This window comes from Plasmodium fragile (assembly GCF_000956335.1).
Source record: "Plasmodium fragile strain nilgiri unplaced genomic scaffold supercont1.12, whole genome shotgun sequence".
In the NCBI taxonomy this organism is placed as follows: Eukaryota; Apicomplexa; class Aconoidasida; order Haemosporida; family Plasmodiidae; genus Plasmodium; species Plasmodium fragile.
Genome location: NW_012192592.1, coordinates 8937 through 28422, shown reverse-complemented (window position 1 = coordinate 28422; position 19486 = coordinate 8937). Strand labels below are relative to the sequence as shown.

The following is a 19486-nucleotide window of genomic DNA, read 5'->3' as shown; positions in this document are numbered from 1 at the left end:
TTCCATTTTTGTTATTTCTTTCGTGTTTGTTAATTAGTGTTCATGCACGTGCATATGCCTACATAGTGATCCCCCAACACGTTTCCCCCGTTTGTGCATATGTGCGTGTATATATATGTATATGTGTCTCATGTTCTTATATACATAAACGCGTGTAATAAAAAAATTAGCAACAAGGTATATATCATTTTATATGATTATAACGAAATGATGAATTAATTTATATCAATTAGATTATGAATGCGAAGAGAATATAAATTTCTCCGCATTTGTGCATTTCGCCAGAAGGTAAATTAAAAACGAAGAGAAGGACATGCAAACGTTATAACGCTGAACATGTGTAGTTTCCCATTGGGTGCAGTATTTAGCTATTACGTCATAGGAACACTGCATCACGTAGGTTACATTGGGAGCCCCCAGTTTTATACATGTAGAAATTAAGCTATATCACAGTTGAGTTTTAAGCGAAAATAGGTCTAGCAGCATTTTCATTGTTGCAATTACGTAGTTTGCACAATGGCAAAAGGGAAGAAAAGAAGTGGGGTGGGGTAAAAGTGATGCACAGGTGCCAATTAATTTTTGTTCCATATGTGGGTATTGTGATATAATGTGCTCTTCATTTGCTTAAATGCACAATGGAGGAAATTGCACACTTTTAAGTTATGAATTGCATGAAAAAATAGGAATAGGCTTTAAAAAAAAAAAAAAAAAGAGATCAATAGACTTATCATATTCTACTCAAATAAATGGTCATTTGTTGATGTAGGTTTGAGGTAAGACAGGAAAAAGTGATACAAAAATTAAGGGAGTTTTGTTTTTTGAAAGGACGTTGCAACCACGGGGTCACGTCTTTGCCCATTTGTATTTGCAAATTATGGAACCGTTTTTAAATATTTACATAATTTGATAAAACTGTTTTCAATTTGGTAAAAATGGCTAAATGTATGATATGGTTAATTTGCCATAAATTTAAAAAAAAAAAAAATAAAAAAAAAAATAACATGGTGCACACATTTTTGTATCGTTAAAGGTAGATATGTGCAGGTTAGCTTAAATTTTAGTGGAAAAGGAAAAATTGTACAAAAGGATTAACCCTTTCCAAATCATGAACACATTTTACGAATTCTGTTATATAATTACAATGTTGCTATGACTAGGTGTAATTATCCAAAGGCTGCACCGATCAGAATATAGTGCATATTTATGGCACTTCCTAAAGACGTGATTGGACGTGAAATACATTTCCATATAATAAATAATACATATAAGAATAAGAAGCAAAGCAGAACTTATGTTAACATGTAAAATGCTTAAGTTGTAATTTTATCTGGAGTTATTAAGGAAGCGTTGATTATGAGGTCTTTGTGGTGACCGTGCATGATTGGTAGTGTGTAATAACTCCTTGTCACTCATGCCGCATACAGTACACTATAAACAGAACGTAATAATTTGGCAGCAGGATGTGCATACAATACATAAGAATGATAATTAATAGGAGCTCACAATTTTCTATTAAAAATTTCATACAGCTAAGGATGATAAATCGTCCCTTCTCTTAGTACATAACCTTTTTACGAGAAAGTGACCTAAAAAGGTAGACATAATAATTTGACCTAAATGTTATAGAGGTTGTATTTTTCCTTATTATGATTATTTAAAAATGAGGTTTATTCGAGTGAACAATTTACATGTCCATATGGTAAATATGTATATATAGATGTGTGATCTGCCCGCACGTTCGCTACTTTTTTGCAAACTGGTTGAAAGGGGCACGAAATCTAATTTGAACAGCCTTTTTTTAAGCCCATGGGACAGCATTAATGATAATAATGATAATAATGATAATAATAATAATAATAATAATAATAGTAACCGTAGCAACAGCAGACATGAATTGAGCAGTAATATTGTAATAGAGATAGAAAAGTGCCTACATATGTAAGTGCCCATCTTGTTCGCACTGTAACACGCTAACGGGCGCAATACTTCAGCGGCAAGAAAACAATTAATGAATAAAAGTAATAACAGCAATAGCGTAGTGATTAATGTATCATTAATTAACACGTCCACGTTAGAAAGGGCACTTAGTAATAGGGGCACCAGAAAACTAGGCACAAACACATACGTACAAGTAGGAGGTGTGGGAAGTTGTAAAATTGTGTACATCGGGAAGGTTGTTTCTGTATGGAATTTCATTCATAATGAGGATTGTGCTAATTTTGGAAAACAGATTCTTATAATGCTATAGCGTTAAAGGTATTGGTTAAAGAGGAAAAAAATTATTGCAGTGGCGTCAGGCCAGAACATTCTACCAATTCACTTGATACGGTCAATTTTTTAAGAAATGTATTATAGTAAAATGAGCGAAGGTAGTATTCCAATGAAAGTGTTCATTTAATTTGGCTTAACTAGACAAGGTAGTCATACATTTCGACAACTTCAGATCAGAATTGTATTAAACCTTTTAGCAGATTAAGCAAGAAGATGAAGTTTGTCATGATTTCTACGTTTACAATTTGTTTACATAAAACAAACGTAAACATAGTAGATTCGTTAAAGAATGCGATCCGAGCAACAGTTCTATGGACTACACATATTCGTTGCATACATATAAGGTACATTTTAAAAATATATCCTTTTATATTTGTTCGTGATGATTTCTTACAATGTGCTATTTCACAAAGAAAGCCTTTTTTTTTTTTTTTTTTTTTTTTTTCCACATCGTGATATTGTTTCATTTTTGCAAGGGTGTATCATCAAATGGGAACGTAAGTAATGTTTATTTTTTTTTTTTTTTTTATGGTATTGTGTTCCTCACTAAATATTGGAACGCAATTTATGTGTCGTTTTAGGCCAAATAATGTGCATGTATATGTGTACGCATTTGAGGGCGCTGTGCTTTTTTGGGGAATACGCAGCAAACATTTCAAAATAGTATGTTATCACGCTAAATTACGTACTGGGCAGGGGGACCAATTTAAGACCGTAAACGAGGTTACCTGTGTGTATAGAAAACTGTCGAGTCGCTTACAGTATAAAGGGAATAGATATATGTAAAAACGATGTACGAAATTGGTCTTCGTGAATTTTATAATAAAGGGCGCGGGGAAATGACTTTCACAGGTACGCAGGTGGACGTTTTAAGTGTTATGCTGTATGCATGATATGCTTTTACATATAATAGGCTATAAAATAATTGTTTCTTGGGCTTCATTCGCCGTGGCCCGAAAATAATGGCAAAACATGATAATGCCAAGGAGGGGGACATATCGCAAGGTAAAACGTATCCAAAGGGAAACAGTGTAAAAACTGAGCAATTCGAGGATGTACGTGAAAATAGTACTTAAATTATTTCTTTTAATTAATGAATATAAATTTCCTTGATCCGATAATATAACACGCACGTAAACAGTTTTTTTTTTTTTTGTAAAAAAAAAAAAAAATAAAATAAAATAAAAAATAATATGTAACAAAAATAATGTGCTGCTCGTCCGTTGATTATTAAAATATTTAGCATTTATGTTTCGAATAATGGGCATGAGTAGTACACACCAGGCTTTTCCTTTTTGCCAATTGCCTCCGATTTGTTTCGTTGGAAAAAGAGTAAGAGCTAATGTTATATTCCAGGGGGTACATGCATAGGAAAATAATTCAGGGAATTCAGCAAATTTAGCGAATTAAGCAAACTAAGCAAACTAAATAAAGAATAAATGTGGCAACAGTAGCACGTGTACACAGAAGGAAATTCGCAAGAGTGCATGGTCAACTTATAATTACGTATTTTTTGAAACAATTTACACAATTTTAAAGCTTATGAACATGTTATAATTTGTAAGTATTGATTATATATTCCTATTATACATATAGAGCTGGTATTAAATCGTGTATTTAGGGCACTTTTGTGTCCATAAGTGGAGCGTTTATGCGTATACCTCCCGAGTCCTTAAGATGAATGCTTTTTTTTACTTATAATTATGCGTATATATTTCTGTAATTAACGAAGTTGTACATTTATTTAATTCGATAGTGTTACATACGTGCTCTATTGTGTGGCAGTGTTTACCCTACGTGTGCCCCCAACGGGTAATTAACAGTTAGCAGCCTAATAGTTATGAGTTATTAGTTACTACTTATATTTACTAGTAAGCGGTGACCAGACAAAGTACCGCAGAAAGTTTGTTTGAAATTGTTCATCTTTTTTTTTTTTTTTTTTTTTTGCTATATAGGGCAAATCCCTTTGACTTTATGCGGTGTCCTATTTACCAGGCCAGCACACATTACCAATGCAACAGCTACGTTACATTGTGTCGTTTTGTATACATGCAAAATGAGTATGCGCTATGTACATTCTGCAGTACGCCATTATACATGTTTAAGAGGCTTATGTGTTTATAGGGTGATTAGAAATTATAGTTATAAAATTGGTTAGAATATATATACATTTATATTTATGTACATATATTTTTATAAATAAGTAGGGGGGTCTTCCCTCCTGTTGTACTCATGAAGCTTTGCATTTTTTTGTACGAAAAATACGTTGAAAAACGCAGATTTTTCTCGTTATAAATTATGGTACAACATGTTACAAGTATATATATAAATATGTATATATATACAACACGCAGTGCTGGTGCTTTCTGTTTAAATAGAAACATTCGCCTGCTGAAGTTACTATGCCCATGTTGATTACTCAAGGACAGGTACGTAGTTTTGTGCGTGTTATATATATATGTATATATATTTGTAGGAGTTTTTTTTTTACGTTTTAAAATAATATGGTTGAAAATTTTGTTTTTTTAACATTGTTTATAAAAGTGGTGCAATACCATCATGTATACAATTAATTTAATTACATTTAGTACTTTTAAAAAGTTGAAAAGGCACGAATTTGTATGGAATAACATATATATATTTATATATATAATACATATATATATATATATATATATGTATAATATATAGCAGAATTTAAGTGCGGAACCGTTGTAGAAAAAGAACGACTCGGGATGATTTAGAAAAAGAGAAATATTCGAGTACCAATATAGTAGGGGGTTATAAGTCGTAAAGGCAAGCTGTAGCGTTGCATTTTTGAGGAATTCAATATGGGTAGCAGTTATAGAGAAATAGATTTTTTAGTGCTTGTTTTTAATATTAAGGATAGAGATTTTGCCTATCAAATTGAAGAACACCGTTGTCGTATAAAAGTATATTGCATATATATATGTATAATTTATATATATAAAAAAACATGTATAAATGCAATATATAAATACCACACATATTATATATATGTATATGTTACCAACACGCATGATTCTAGTAACCAAGTTTATCCATTCTACAATTTTTTTTTTTTTTTATTTATAAAAAAATGTGACAACTTTTTACCCAAGGTTTGCAATTTTTTATTTACATGTAAAATTGAAAATGATGATTATATTAATGATTAATGGCGCGATTTAAACTCTACAAGCGGAATTTTGCCCATATTTGTACATATTTTAGTTTTTATTTAAAAGCAAAAATCGAGTGACTTTTCTCTTAAACGTAAAAGGAACCATCCCCTCTCCTTCCTTTTCTGTTAGCCAAAAGATAACCATTTTTACCAGCAGGTTGTTTTTAATACAACGGGTGAAAGTATAGTACTTATAGATCTGCACTTACTTTTTTATTATATATGTTTAATTTATACGAATTATACGAAATTACGTAGGCGATAGTGTCTTCGAAACCGAACATGTACACTAACGTCGCGAGTTTTGTACATTTTTATCTATGCAATATATTTACAACTTCCTTGATTTAATAATGAACCTTGTGATTTTTTTTCCATAACTGTATATACGTGCAATTGATTGAATAATTTTTAACTTATAATTCTTTGTGCCATATTTACTATTTACCTTTGTGGTGTATAAAAAATATTAAGTGGCTTTTTTATATAGTCGAGCAGAGCAGTTGTGTGATAATATTACTAGCTTTCATTGTATTATGGATTATTTCGTAATGGGCATTACGTTGTAATGTTTTGTTTCACAAGTGATTAAAAGTGATTATAAGTGAAACAAAAGTGATTTTTATAATTGATTATTTGTGTAAGTTTAAACAGCAATTTTTAATACCCACGTGGAGTGTGTTTTTAGGAGGTTGCAATTTTTCATTTATAAGAAATAAGCAGTTAATGCGCCGCAAATGTTATTAGTTTAAATATAATTTATTACACGTCCAAATTACAGGAACCTTCATAAATGAAAGAAGTAAGTCCTCTTTTTTTTTTTTTTTGCACACTGTTGTTGTTGCACGCGTTTTTGTGATGATGGCCATTATCCGTACTCACTGGAATTATTCATTTATCATTTTGTTAATTGTCCCTTGTTTTCATTTTGCCTACTCAAGGGAATGTTCCTTTGGCCATCACATCTAAGTTGATGTTTTTAGGCGAAGCATGTGAATTGTATCCATGGGTTGCTATGTATGTTGCCATTGTGATTCCATTTTTGTCTGACCCTGTTTGTTGTTGTTTCCACAGGATCCGAGATACAAAGATTTACCTTCCCAAGTATATTACGCTAAATTGAATGAAGATATAGTCGAGGAGGAAGATGACGGGAATGAAGAACATGTGGAAAATGAGGAATATGAAGTAAATGAAGAACAGGAAGTAAATGAAGAAGAGGAAGTAATTGAAGAGCAGGAAGTAAATGAAGAAGAGGAAGTAATTGAAGAGCAGGAAGTAAATGAAGTGCAGGAAGTAAATGAAGAGCAGGAAGTAAATGAAGAGCAGGAAGTAAATGAAGTGCAGGAAGTAAATAAAGTGGAACAAGTAAATAAAGAACATGGAGTAAATGGACAAAGTAAGGGAATTGAAGAAAATGTTTACTGGAAAGCTGTACAAGGATCATATGAAGAAACACCATGGGTTCGAGATGTTTTTTTTAAACTGGAAAGGAACCTAACTCAGTTAAATGAAGGTCGTGAGGAAGATAGTCTAAGTAAGAAGCATTGTTATGATTTAAATTACTGGCTATACGAACAAGTGTATGAAAATCTTAATAAGAATGAGAATGATGAAAATTTCTTTAAAATAATTGATGGTCTTCAAGGTGCATGGAAGAATATAAATAATGATAAGTTCCCTAATGCTGATAATATATGTCATCCCGATACAACCCTGGTTGATATGAAATATTTAAAAGATGTTAAATATTTGTTCGATTTGGTTGAAGATTATTCTACCATCAAAGCAGCAGCTATCAATGATACAAAGAACGCGTGTCAGAAATATATTGACTACCTTAAAGTTAAGGTTCCTTTGTACTATGAATGGAAGGACGTGTGTACCATGGAAGAGGAGAATATATGTACAAAGTATATTGATGATTTTTCACAATATAATCCCAAAAGCGTATTGGAAAATTTATCTGTAGTTAGTCTTGCATTGGCATCCATATTCAATGATTGCTATCAGAATATTATAAATTTGTTTACCGAATCAGAGAAGATCGAGCCACGCACTGTTTTGAAGCATAGAGACATTACAGGACAATCCGAAAGTAACATTGTAAAAGTAGGAGGAAGAGTTTTGTCGGAAGCTATCCTTGATATCCCCGAATCTGGAAATGCGTTAGTTGGCATTAATGCGCTGGCTACTTCGTTTTTTTCCATGTTTAAGAGATTTAACTCTTACATATATAGCATGTTTGCACCGGTTGGCCTTTCCCTGTTGAGCATAGTGTTATTTATGTACGTCGTCTATAAGGTAAGTAGACCGGATGAGTCAATGGTTGGAACGCGTGAATGGATATATAAATGTGTGCATTTTTTTTTTTTTTTTCTGTGCAAGGATATCCGCATTTTTGTGAAAAATATGTATCTACAAAGTACAATAACCGGGCATGATGATTTTATACCTCATCCCCATTGTTTTCTTTTTCTTTAGTTTACCCCAATTGGAAAGACGATTTATCTCAATCAAAAAGGAATGAAGAATCACTATGTTCGCAAGAACAGTGATGATTCTGATGATGAAGATGATGATGATGATGACGATGATGATAACGACAGTGCCAACATTAGCCACAAGAATAAGAAGAACAACAGGGGCAACAACAGGGACAACAATAGGGACAACAATAGGGACAACAATAAGGACAACAATAGTAGCAACGTGGAATGAAGTTCTAACAGAGAATCGTTAAATATCCATTCATAAGTGAACATGTATATGCTAAGGTCCAATGACGCTTTCTAACATGAAGTATAATAAATTGGGAGTAAAACGAGTGTTGGCTAGGGCTATGAGAGCAAGACCGCAGGAATGCTTCACGCAGGGAATTAAAAAAGATATATGAACAAATAACGAAATGCCAAAAGTGGACAGAACACAGAAGGGTGTTGGGTATTTGTGCATATTATATGTATAGAACACACGTATGCATACGCATGTCAGATTAAGATTACTATAATAATGTTGAAAAGAGTGGTGACAAATGGCTCATTGATGGTGATATGAATATATAACGTATGCTTTGATAGAGAACATGTGCGTTTTGTGAATAGGGTGGTTAGTCGGAGAATTCTCCACATGACTGGAAAGTAACAATAGGGGATACCTATAAAATGGGCGCAGAAGAGAAGCGACACGTGACATCAAATTAGGATGGGATGCACATTTGCCTCACAAATAGATAATGTGGTGTTAGTGTAAGAGAAAGGAATATCCTTTGTAGGTGAACAAAAAAAAAATGACTGCCCATGTGAGTCCATAGTGTTGCCTTGAGTCAGTGTCTCCCACGGCCTGTTTGTGTCGAACTCACCGAATTGACAAATTGTTCCTTTTTCATACAAGGAGCAATGTTAATATTTTGGGGTACAGGGGATGAGTTCCCTATGGTTAGAACTAATGCTACCTAGTCCTTGTTATCTCTCATAATTGAATGTGGACGAACGTAATAGTGGGGGCAAAGCATATTGCGTATATGGTTCTGCTGCGTGTAGTTATCGTTGGTCATGTATAATTTACGACCCGTTTTGTCACATTTGATGCTGGGGTTGTGATAAGCTTATGGTACAGTTAGCACTAGTGCAAGGGTAGAAGAGTGAATTTGTAAGAAGTTACAGAATGGTCTAAGAGTAGGGAGAAGGCGCGAGTATACTACACAAGGTTCTTTAGAATGCCTAATGATAAAGCAGATAGAATTAGGCGCGCAACTTTTGAGGGTAGCGGTGGAGCATTAATCGTAATGCATCTTTTTTGTGTTATTGGCGGTCCTATTATAAGGAGGGGCTATAGAGCAGATGTTATAAGTCGTACACACATTAAGAAGTTTGGATTGTGTAGTTATACAATTTTGTGCTCACGTGATGATGGCACAGTGACACATACACAATTTAGACCTACCATACATGTCATATGTACGGAGGTAGAAGAAATATGTAGTAATAGTTACGGTTTTTATACACAATTTCCTTGCTACGATGTTGATGCTTTATACATTAATAAGTATAAAAATTACTACAGGAAGAATGGGACACAAAAGAGAGAATGTTTTTTTTTCGTTGTTAATATTTTATAAGTTAGCTTTATACTTTAGTAAATCTTCAATTTAGCACTTGGTGTGAAGATATAATACTACATTTTGATTAATTGAAAAGAGGGAAAAAGGTGAAGTGGAACAATCACATGCTAGAATGTTTTTATCATATTTAGCACATATGAAATAGCTTTTACTTATTAGAAATGTTACAGAAAAGAGGAATGCAATTTTACAAGAAGAATTACCATTCGTAAGTTTACCGTTACAAATAATGTAATAAAAATATTAATTTAAGTATTCGTGGATAACATTAACAATTTTAACAATATTTTACTAGAACGAGTTAGCTTATAACAATCCGCAAGTGTTGCGTCCAAGGCGATCTCTTAAACACTTCATGTTCTTTTTCTGTAAATCTTTCACAAAGCAGAAGACATAGCAGTAGAGAATATAGCATACACATATATATGTAATATACATAACATCATAGTAGAAAGAATAGGAGGAAAAGCATGTAATTGGAGCAAACTGCAAGTGCTAGGAAAATTGTTGTAGACCTATTTTTTAAGACTAAATGATATTGATAATTTATTAACACGGACAATCCATTAATGGAGGGGATGCTTTTGAAGGATGTTTCACATTTAAGGGAAAGTTATGGAATGTGTTTTTGAATTCTAACAGACGAGTACTATTTTTTTAAATAGTATATATTTTTTATAGCTTATTATATATGTGTACATAATGCATGAACGATTTTTATGTTTTCATATTTTTTATATTTATATGTTCTTTCTTTTTTTCAATTTTTTTTTTTTTTATTTTTTTTGGTATACTTTGCTTAATTTATTCCTTACTGTTTGGAACATTATGTTTTTTAATTAAGAAAATTTTATAAATTTTCCGTTTTAAACTTTATTTCTTCCATTTAATTAAAAAATTTAGAATAAATTATACGAATTAAGTCATCGTAGTAAGTAGATTCAATAGTAGAAATGTAGCGTGTGGAATATGTTTACTTGCGTTACTTCTTTTATATATAAGACCCACTGAATTACATAAATTAGGGGTGTTAAAATATGTACACTATGTACAAACGATGCTGTGTTCACCGGAATTTCATGCAGTAAGTAGAAAAGTGAGCAGCTTCTGTCAGAACTAAAAAAATGTAATAAATATGCGTATGAAACAAAATGAATAATAGGACGCATCATCGGTTATTATATTAAAATTGCTAAAAAATTGATAATTCACTTTTTATATATTTGTTGTTTTATTGTGCGTTCTCTTTCATGCTGTAATACATGTGGATACCCTTGCGTAGGTTGACGCCATTCCGATTACATGTTAAATATATACGCATTATTTTATCCAAGGGAAGCGGAAACATGTTGTTTATAGTAGAATGATTTTATTCTTATGATTTATTGGTAAGCAGATGTTGTTGTAGGAACAAGTTGATATGGACTTAGGAATTTGTATAAAATTATAATCAAAAATTTAGGACCATATTTTGTTAAGTATCTTTGAAAAGTATATACATTACATTATGTTCTTGCATTTGCAGTGACTAAAACGTTAAAATTTTGTGCGAATAATAGTATATACATAACTGTACAAAGCAATAACTAATCCTTTCAGTGTTAGTGGTTGGAATATGTTACCACATTTGTTCTAGAGGAAAGTTCTTTTTAAAGTGTTGCGTTTTTTTGTTTTTTATTGTTATTGCTGGTTGTTGTTATGTTATAACCAAAGTCGCATTAAAAATCGGATAAACCTACTGCGGGATGTAGAATTATTTTGAACGCGGTAATAATAATTAAAAAAAAGGGCGCGCAAAATACAGTTGCAGGGAAGTTTACTCTAATTTTAATACAAAAACAACAACAAGTAATGGTGCCCTTTACGCCTTTTTTTTTTTTGTCACTCTCAGTTCTAAATAATATTTGTAGGCGTTAATCATGATGTTATTTTATGTTATGTTTTTTTGCTTATATATTTGGTAATATTATTTTATTGCTGAAAAAAATGTCTTAGGGATGCAGCAACGAGAAAAACAAATTAAGTGATACATTTTGAAGGGCTTTGGTTGGAAGACTTTGCATATGTCGAATTGTTCTATCATACGTTTTAATTTAATATTTCTTTCTTAATTTTTTTTTACATATGTAAATTTATGTTAAAATATTTTAGTAATTGTTTTTGTAGTCTGGCTGTTCTGTAGCTTGCATTTTTTTTTTCGTTATTATATACCTTTATATGCCATTTAATTCGTTTGAGAGAAAAGTATAGAAGAATGAAACATTAAAAGTTGTTAGGGTATACTAATTGTACTTTTATGCGTTTCATCATATATACTACTTATAACGCTCATTCAGAATTCAACATTATAGAAAAATTTGGGCAGCCTTTAACAATGAGCACCATAAAAGATAATAACGTAAGGTCTAGCACTTTCGTTAAAATTGCCACCATTGTCCTTCTAGCATATACAAATCAAACTTGGAATCATTCGGTATATAGGAAAATGACAATAATGACATGAGTGATAAAAATATGGACGTGAAGATTTCATGTTTTTTTTTTTTTTTTTTTTTTTTTTTTTTTTTTTTTTTTTTTTTTTTTTTTTTTTTTTTTTTTTTTTTTTTTTTTTTTTTTTTTTGCTTCTCCTTCTCGAATCCACCTTTATACTTTTATTTTTCGGTCGTTACATTAACGTAGGAGTAAATTGGTGTATTATATATCTTTGTAACTAATAAAAATTGACTTTGCCACTTATTTCGTGCTACCCTCCTTTTTTTTAGGACAAATTTGGAGCATCGTTGATTAAGTATACGAGTGGAAATGGCGAATGTGATTTAAGAACTCAGCGATTATTAGGAGGAAGTGGATCGGGACAAGAATACTTTGTGGCAAATCCACTTGATAATGGTGAATTGTACCATTATGATTCTGATCACAGGTCAAAGTATAATATAAGAGGTGAACACCACAGTCACCACGGTAGTAATGTATATAAACATGGAAACAGTAATAAACATCACACATCACGAAGTAAAAGAGAAGAGAACAATAATGAAGATAGTGAAGTACTCAGCTTATCCCAGTTTTATGTAGATGATAATGATTGTAAGGACAATGGTGAAACAAGTTCATCACGATGTGAATCCGATGATTATGATGATGTAATAGATGTTACGAAAGCAAGGACATCTAATTCAAAACACAGAATATCATCCATGGATGTCGAGTTACATCCGGGACATGAGGATGGATGTATTTCTGAAGGAAGAAAAGGATCTGATGGTGAGGTTAAGGAAGCTGACAGTTATGATGAACATGGAAGTTGTGATGCCTTAGATGTTTTAGACACATATGAGCCATATTATGTGGAAGAAGGAGGAATTAGGAAGCGCGCTGGTCATAAGAAAACCAAAAAGGTACTTACTTATGTTGGTGCAGTTGTAGTATCTCACCAACTAATAGCTTTCTGTTTAGCCACGTCTTCTATTATTGCAATACCCTTCACAGCTGCTGCGTGTTTCTTGGGCAGATTTTTCTACAATAAACATAAAGAACAAAAAAAATATGAGAGACCTTACTTGAAGTGCATAATGTACTAATCTCTTTTTGAAGGGAACAATATCTTTCAAATTGTTAACTTTTAAGCTATATATTTACCATATAGAGTATGCGAAATGGTAAAGGATATAGGCATTTACCCCCTTACCCTACTGACGCTGAATAAAACTCAATGTTCACCATGTGGAGCATAGAACATATATCTGTGTATTTGGAACTATCATGATGCAGAATATTGGCAGAAGTATCTGTTTTTATTTTTCGTTATTTGTTTTTCTCTATTTAACATTTTTTTTTCGAGTTATATTTAAAGATTTGCAGTAACACGCTATGTGTGAACATTGATTTTTTTGTTTTGCACAAATGTATGATTTTATGTTGTGCGAAATTGTCTCACCTGCAATTTTGATTATACACAGGCTTTCGGGCATACATATATAATATGCGTATGTATGTGCATATATATGAGTATATGTGTGGTCGTTTTGCGAAGAAACCGCGCTTGAGCATTACTCGTAACACACGAATTGCCGTGGTTGGGAGTATATTGAATATTTTTTAATATTCCAAACGATAGCATATTATTTAAAGTATATTAATGGAGTTTTCCTCATCAAATAACAACCTATGGGCAAAACTTTCAAATGGTATAAAATGTGTATATACAAAATAATACATTTAATTGTCACATGAATTGTTTTATGTAATGTTTCCATAAGTTCCCTCAAAAACAGGGAAAGGCACATAACGGACATGTAAGAGTAGTTCCTTATTTTTATTGCTATACATGTAGTATATGTGGTTATGTGATTTCTCTTCATCTACATGTGAGAAACCATGCAATTTTGTTTGTTATATGATCATTTCTTTTTGTTCTTTTTTTTTTTTTTTTTTGTGATAATAACAGACATGCTCTAATATATCTTGAAAAGAGAAATCTATAACCACTAAACAACAGGAAGTGGTAAGACTACCTGAATACACTAATAAAGTAGACATTCGAGGGACGCCTGTGACATGTGTCATGACGACATGCGTTGTAGCAGCATTCGTTGGGACAACGCGAACACCCGCTATGTCAACATATGATATGACAAGCGCCAACTCCAGTTAGGGCATCAGATGTCACAATAACAGCAGCTTCTCATCTTTCTCCTTTTCAAATATTCTGTAATAAATTATCCACATATAATTCTTTACCATGGATGTGAACACCCAGGTTACATTCTTCTATAATCAAGGCTAGTATAAGCACCCATAATTTGACTGCTACCTGTTTCCTCCTATAGGGTTCCTCGTGCAGTTATTGCCCACGTAAATGTTCCACTTTCGGTACTTACTCTGCTTTCTCCTGTTCCATATTTTACAATACATACTTAAACCAATCTTGTTCTTTATACATATTTATTAGGTTATGTTGTTCTGCGACCCATTTTTTCCACAACCGCAGTTTCTTCAATTGCACGGATTATAGGCAGATATATATAAGTGTATTTCGGATACGCCTTATACCCATATATGTGTATGCAAACAAGATTCAACATTAATGGACATGACTCCTTTGGTCGGAATGTAAGTATATCTCTGGTCCCTCTCTGTTTTCTTCTTTGGGGACACATTGAGCTTTCTAAACAGCAGAGACACCCAAAAAATACCTCTAAAGCATGTTTGAAATATTTTGAATACCTTGAATGTGCTTCCAGGGGAGCGGCATTGTACTACACAAGGGAAAGTTATTGGCGCGTCTGGGGCGAGAACGATGAGTTCTTGCACAGTACAATACGGATAATTGTAGTTGCTGTGTAGCGTCCTGTATTCACGACAAATATTGCATATGTTAGTATATGTATGTGCGTACATTTTTTCGCGTCATCCCGGGATAGTACCCGTTCTAATATACATACATATATATGTATGTATGTGTGACATGTTATGGTACGGACAGACACAGTGTTCTGTGTTATGGTATACACTACGGAAAGAATCAAATATGCTCCTTGTGTTGTCCAATCTTGCGCAAGGGATGTCTTTTTTTTGTTGTATTGCACATTGTAAATTATATGCAGTTACCAATCTGGACCCTGTAGGCTACTGCTGCAACCAATGCAGTAATTCAATGCTGCCTGACCCCTAGCTCCAAAAGATTCGTCACCCATTGTGCTTCATCAATAACTGTTCTCCTTTTACCATGCTCGGGTGCACATAGCTGGTGGGCCGGTATGGAAGCATTCCGTATTGACCCGCACTATTCCATTTTCCCCCCTTGTCCGCGGTAATTCTTCGATCATTTGAGGTGCAGCAGGCCCATACAGGAAACTGTCCCCCTTTTTACATTGGAAAAAGTGCCGCTTCACAGCTTTCCCCCTTAGCACATATAATACTATTCCATCGAGAAAACCATTCTCCTAAAACTTAATTCAGTCATATGCGCATACTCTAATTTCATCATCGTGCCTTTATGATTTCTGGCATACAGTTGTACGTACTTCCCAGAGTCATTCGTTTTACACATCGCGCGTGTAATTCATTTTGTTTTAAAGAAAAAAAGGAAAAGAGAAAGAGCATAAGACCAGAGTTTGACGTAACACAGAAACAACTTAAAGTTCGAAAAAAAATAAAATAAATATGCGTACAAATGAAATAAAAAAAATAATAAAATAACGTAAAAGAAAAAAAGTAATGCCCCCCACACAAAAGTACACGCACAACTTTCCAGGGTAAACTGTTGCCGCGGCCCCGAGAAAAACAAAATTTTACATGTTCAGACGTGCTAGCACGTATGTTGACGCATTCTGCACATTAGCCAGTGCGCTTGTACGCTCACGCATAAAATGTACCATGCGAAAAGTACACATAACCGGTTTTTATGAGCGGCAACACTTTTGCGTCACCGCGCGGAACATATATATGGGCCCCTATATTGTGTTACCCCCCCTTAAAGTAATTATACGGAAAGAATAATTCTTCCTGTATTCAATTTGTTCGTAACATTTCCACGGTCTTATTCTTATAATTATGCATCCTCAATGTGCGAACACAATGACGCGTCAATTGTGATGTGTGTACGAACATACAACTGCCTCCTGATCATTGTAAAGTTTTGCGCATCGGTAGCATATAAATTTCATTAAAACAAGAAATATAAAATTGGTTACTCAGTATGGGCTTCAGGAATTTTGGCGTGGGAAATTTATTGCGTCCTATTATTGGTGTACAGGCCCCCTGTTCTTTTCTGTTTTTAATATGCAATTATAATCCTTCACCCCCAACATGCGTACTCTATTCGTTCCGTCACGTGGCAACCTGTCCACATAGAGTGAAGCATAACATCCCCAACCAGCGTCATAGCTGGCAGGATTCATGCTTCGACGTTTCCAGTGCACAAATATCATATTTACTCTTACACACGTAGGAGTTCAAACTATATGAGAAAACATGTACAGATATAAGCATATATATATATAATTACGTGTACGCAGAAGGACTGTCATGCGGTCACATTTATAAATATAAAGTATTGTACATATGTTCCTCATCTGCTTCCCTGAAAAATATGTAAGGAGCGCAGGTTTTACACAAGATGCTACTCATTATGCATTTGCGACGGTATTGATGATGTGACCGGTGTTGCAATAGCGGATGATGATGTTGCATCAGTGAATGGCTGTATTATCGTTCAAATAATTGCCGTACGGAGCATAGTTATGAAGCAGAGACCAGAATTGTTGAAGTAAAAAAAGAAAAAGGACAAGAACTTTTTACACATTATAAAAGTACTTAGTACACAGTGTATCTAGTATAATCGTAGTATAGTACATGTTACATATATGATGTGGCACATTATGAGTTATGGATATGAGAATATATATGCGTACATATATATATATATATATATTTATGTAGGAAACTAAGGGACATATTCCGCTCAAAGCGTGTTCCCTGCGCATAATATCAATAAACAACTAATTACAGAAACAAGCCGCATTACATATATGCGCAAAGCATGTGTATTGGAATGACATACACAAAATTATAATTTAAGACGGAACTACAAGATAAATGCTGTAAATATGAGTAAACAACATCATACAAACTCTACGGAATATTATACAAAATGTCTATGAAGTAGATATATAGAAGCATACTGTAACAATGAAGCTACGTACCAGAAGTAGAATGCAGGACGTTACTTATGGTTTTTTAGGTAATTTCTGTGACCACGGTAGTTTCAGTTTCCTCGGTGCTTCCGGTTTCTTTGGCACTTCTGGTTTCTTATGTTCTTCCATTTTTCCCGATACTTCCGGTTTATTAGGTGCATCTAATTTCCCAGATGCTTCCTGCTTCTCAGGTGCTTCCGGTTTCTTGGATACATCTGGTTTCTGATCTTCCTTTGCTGAAATTGTATCCTTCAGGGCTTTTTTCGGCAAGTGCGATCGGCCTTTGCGGAGGTAGAAACGAATTAACATGATCACGAGCATGAGTCCTATGCTCCCCGTGACTCCAAGGACCGATGGCAAAATCATCTCTCCAGCATTGTTAGTCGGGTTAAAACACAATGCTGCTATATAGAAACCAAGGACGATCAATGTAGCGGGGATCCACACTTTATTTCTACGTAAAGTTCGCGCTAGTGTACTACAAAAGTCCCGTAGCTTGCTCGCACGTTTGTTTAATTTGTGCTCCATTCTGTGATGCCACTTGTAACCCGTTTGATCCATCTTTGGGCTTCGATTTTCCGGAATCTGTGCCCGGCGCAGGTTCTTTAAGGGAACCTCCACTAGGAGTTGCGGGTGCTTTATTTTGCTCTGGTGTTTGTTTATTCGTTCCACTCTTCATCGCATTACCTTTAGGATCCTTTTGATTCTTTTCACTTTGTGCCTTATTTTGTAGGGATGGTGGCAACGACCCTCCTGATCCAACCTTAGAATCTGATTTCACAGACTTTGCCCCCGACCAGGTTCCTTTAATGGGACTTACACTGTGACTGACAGGGAATTTATTTTTTCTGTATTCTGTGTATCGGTTTTACTGTTCACTGCAGTTCCTTTGAGTTTTTTTTTAGTGTTTTCAACTTGTGTCGCATTATGTGAGGACCATAATAATGTGTCTGCTCCAACTTTGGAATCAAAATTCCCCCTGGGCTGATACGGTGCAACAGGAACCTTGAAACCTGGAATCCTCATGCCTATTTTACGGGGGTCATTCTGGACGTATATGACTTCTAAGTAAATGGGTTCTTCCATAAGGGCTATACATTCGTCTGCTGTGTTAGTGGTGACTTCTTTCCATGATTGTCTGAAATCATATAAAATCTTCTCAAATTCATGTTTGCTCAATTTTTCCTTTGCAAGCATGGTACGAAATACACTATTAACATGTTCGTTTTGTTCTGTCAAATTATTACTAACTATCTGTTCACATTTATTCCATTTCTTGTTATATATTTCGAGAGTTGCAATAGTTTGTTTTTTTTGCAATTCTAAAAATTTTTCTTGCAAAGATTTTTTAAGTGCAAGATATTTACTTCTTTCATTTCTGTATGATTGCCAGTATAAAGAAAGTAATTCCCATTTATGATGTTCTTCTTCAAGTTCTTCTAATATTTTATTTATTTCAGAATCTGTCAATCTTTCATCGAAACAGGACATTTCGTACTGGAATGCAATCGATCTATCTGTTCCATATATTACACTATCTTCTGTTACATTGTCTTCATATTTCTCCATTGTATTTCCTGCCTGTTTCTGTTTTTTCTCCATTTGTTGTTGTTCTTTATCATAATACTTAATTTCCTCATATGCTTGTAGGAGTGTGAAGATATATTTAGGTATAGAATCAGCTGGGACATATTGTCTTTTCATCGCTACGAGGCCATATGATTCCTGAGTTGTTTCTGGTCAAGGAACTTTTGTTTCTCCCGTAAAAGATTCTGTTTTGTACTCAGCATCTTGTTCCATAGCCTGAACGACTGATTCTGTCGACTCAGTGATTGATGCTGCGGCAGATAATGTGTCTGATTCATCGACTTCTTCTTTCCTTGCATCATGTTTTATGTTCCATTCTCCATCATAATGTACTTCTTGTGGTACCGCTTGCTGCTCTGGTTTCCATTGTCCTAGAATAGCTTCTTCTTCCTGCTCTTCATAATCATCCTCTTCTCCTGCTTCCTCCCACTGTTCGTCAGAATATACTCCTTCGTCAGCATCTTCATAGGTTTCTTCATAAGGTTCTTCGACATCTTCGTAGGTTTCTTCATAAGGTTCTTCGACATCTTCGTAGGCTCCTTCATATGTTTGTTCAATATCTTCGTAGGTTTCTTCATAAGGTTCTTCGACATCGTCGTAGGCTCCTTCATATGTTTGTTCAAT

General features: G+C 33.9%; 6 protein-coding genes across 6 annotated transcripts in view; 4 read left to right on the top strand and 2 right to left on the bottom strand.

The window, feature by feature from the left end:
• Positions 1–1717: 1717 nt before the first annotated feature.
• AK88_01374 (uncharacterized protein) lies at positions 1718–1942 on the top strand (the record flags this gene model as incomplete). The annotated part of the gene is made up of 1 exon (XM_012479009.1): positions 1718–1942. One exon carries the CDS (start codon positions 1718–1720, stop codon positions 1940–1942), a length of 225 nt encoding a protein of 74 aa, XP_012334432.1.
• Positions 1943–2008: 66 nt separating this feature from the next.
• AK88_01373 (uncharacterized protein) lies at positions 2009–2248 on the top strand (the record flags this gene model as incomplete). The annotated part of the gene is made up of 1 exon (XM_012479008.1): positions 2009–2248. One exon carries the CDS (start codon positions 2009–2011, stop codon positions 2246–2248), a length of 240 nt encoding a protein of 79 aa, XP_012334431.1.
• A 4212-nt stretch (positions 2249–6460) lies between these two features.
• Positions 6461–8176, top strand: AK88_01372 (uncharacterized protein; the record flags this gene model as incomplete). The annotated part of the gene is made up of 3 exons (XM_012479007.1): positions 6461–6472; positions 6530–7759; positions 7940–8176. The coding sequence occupies 3 exons, from the start codon at positions 6461–6463 to the stop codon at positions 8174–8176; spliced, it is 1479 nt and encodes a 492-aa protein (XP_012334430.1).
• A 3776-nt stretch (positions 8177–11952) lies between these two features.
• Positions 11953–13159, top strand: AK88_01371 (uncharacterized protein; the record flags this gene model as incomplete). The annotated part of the gene is made up of 2 exons (XM_012479006.1): positions 11953–12051; positions 12341–13159. The coding sequence occupies 2 exons, from the start codon at positions 11953–11955 to the stop codon at positions 13157–13159; spliced, it is 918 nt and encodes a 305-aa protein (XP_012334429.1).
• Positions 13160–17308: 4149 nt separating this feature from the next.
• AK88_01370 (uncharacterized protein) lies at positions 17309–18979 on the bottom strand (the record flags this gene model as incomplete). Its single annotated transcript, XM_012479005.1, has 3 exons — positions 17309–17729; positions 17782–18079; positions 18148–18979. 3 exons carry the CDS (start codon positions 18977–18979, stop codon positions 17309–17311), a joined length of 1551 nt encoding a protein of 516 aa, XP_012334428.1.
• A 36-nt stretch (positions 18980–19015) lies between these two features.
• AK88_01369 (uncharacterized protein) overlaps positions 19016–19486 on the bottom strand; it is a gene marked incomplete at both ends in the record, with an annotated part of 5329 nt that continues 4858 nt past the window's right edge. Inside the window, one exon of the mRNA XM_012479004.1 lies at positions 19016–19467. Within this exon, the coding sequence (XP_012334427.1) occupies positions 19016–19467 (452 nt within the window). The remainder of the gene's footprint in view (positions 19468–19486) is intronic.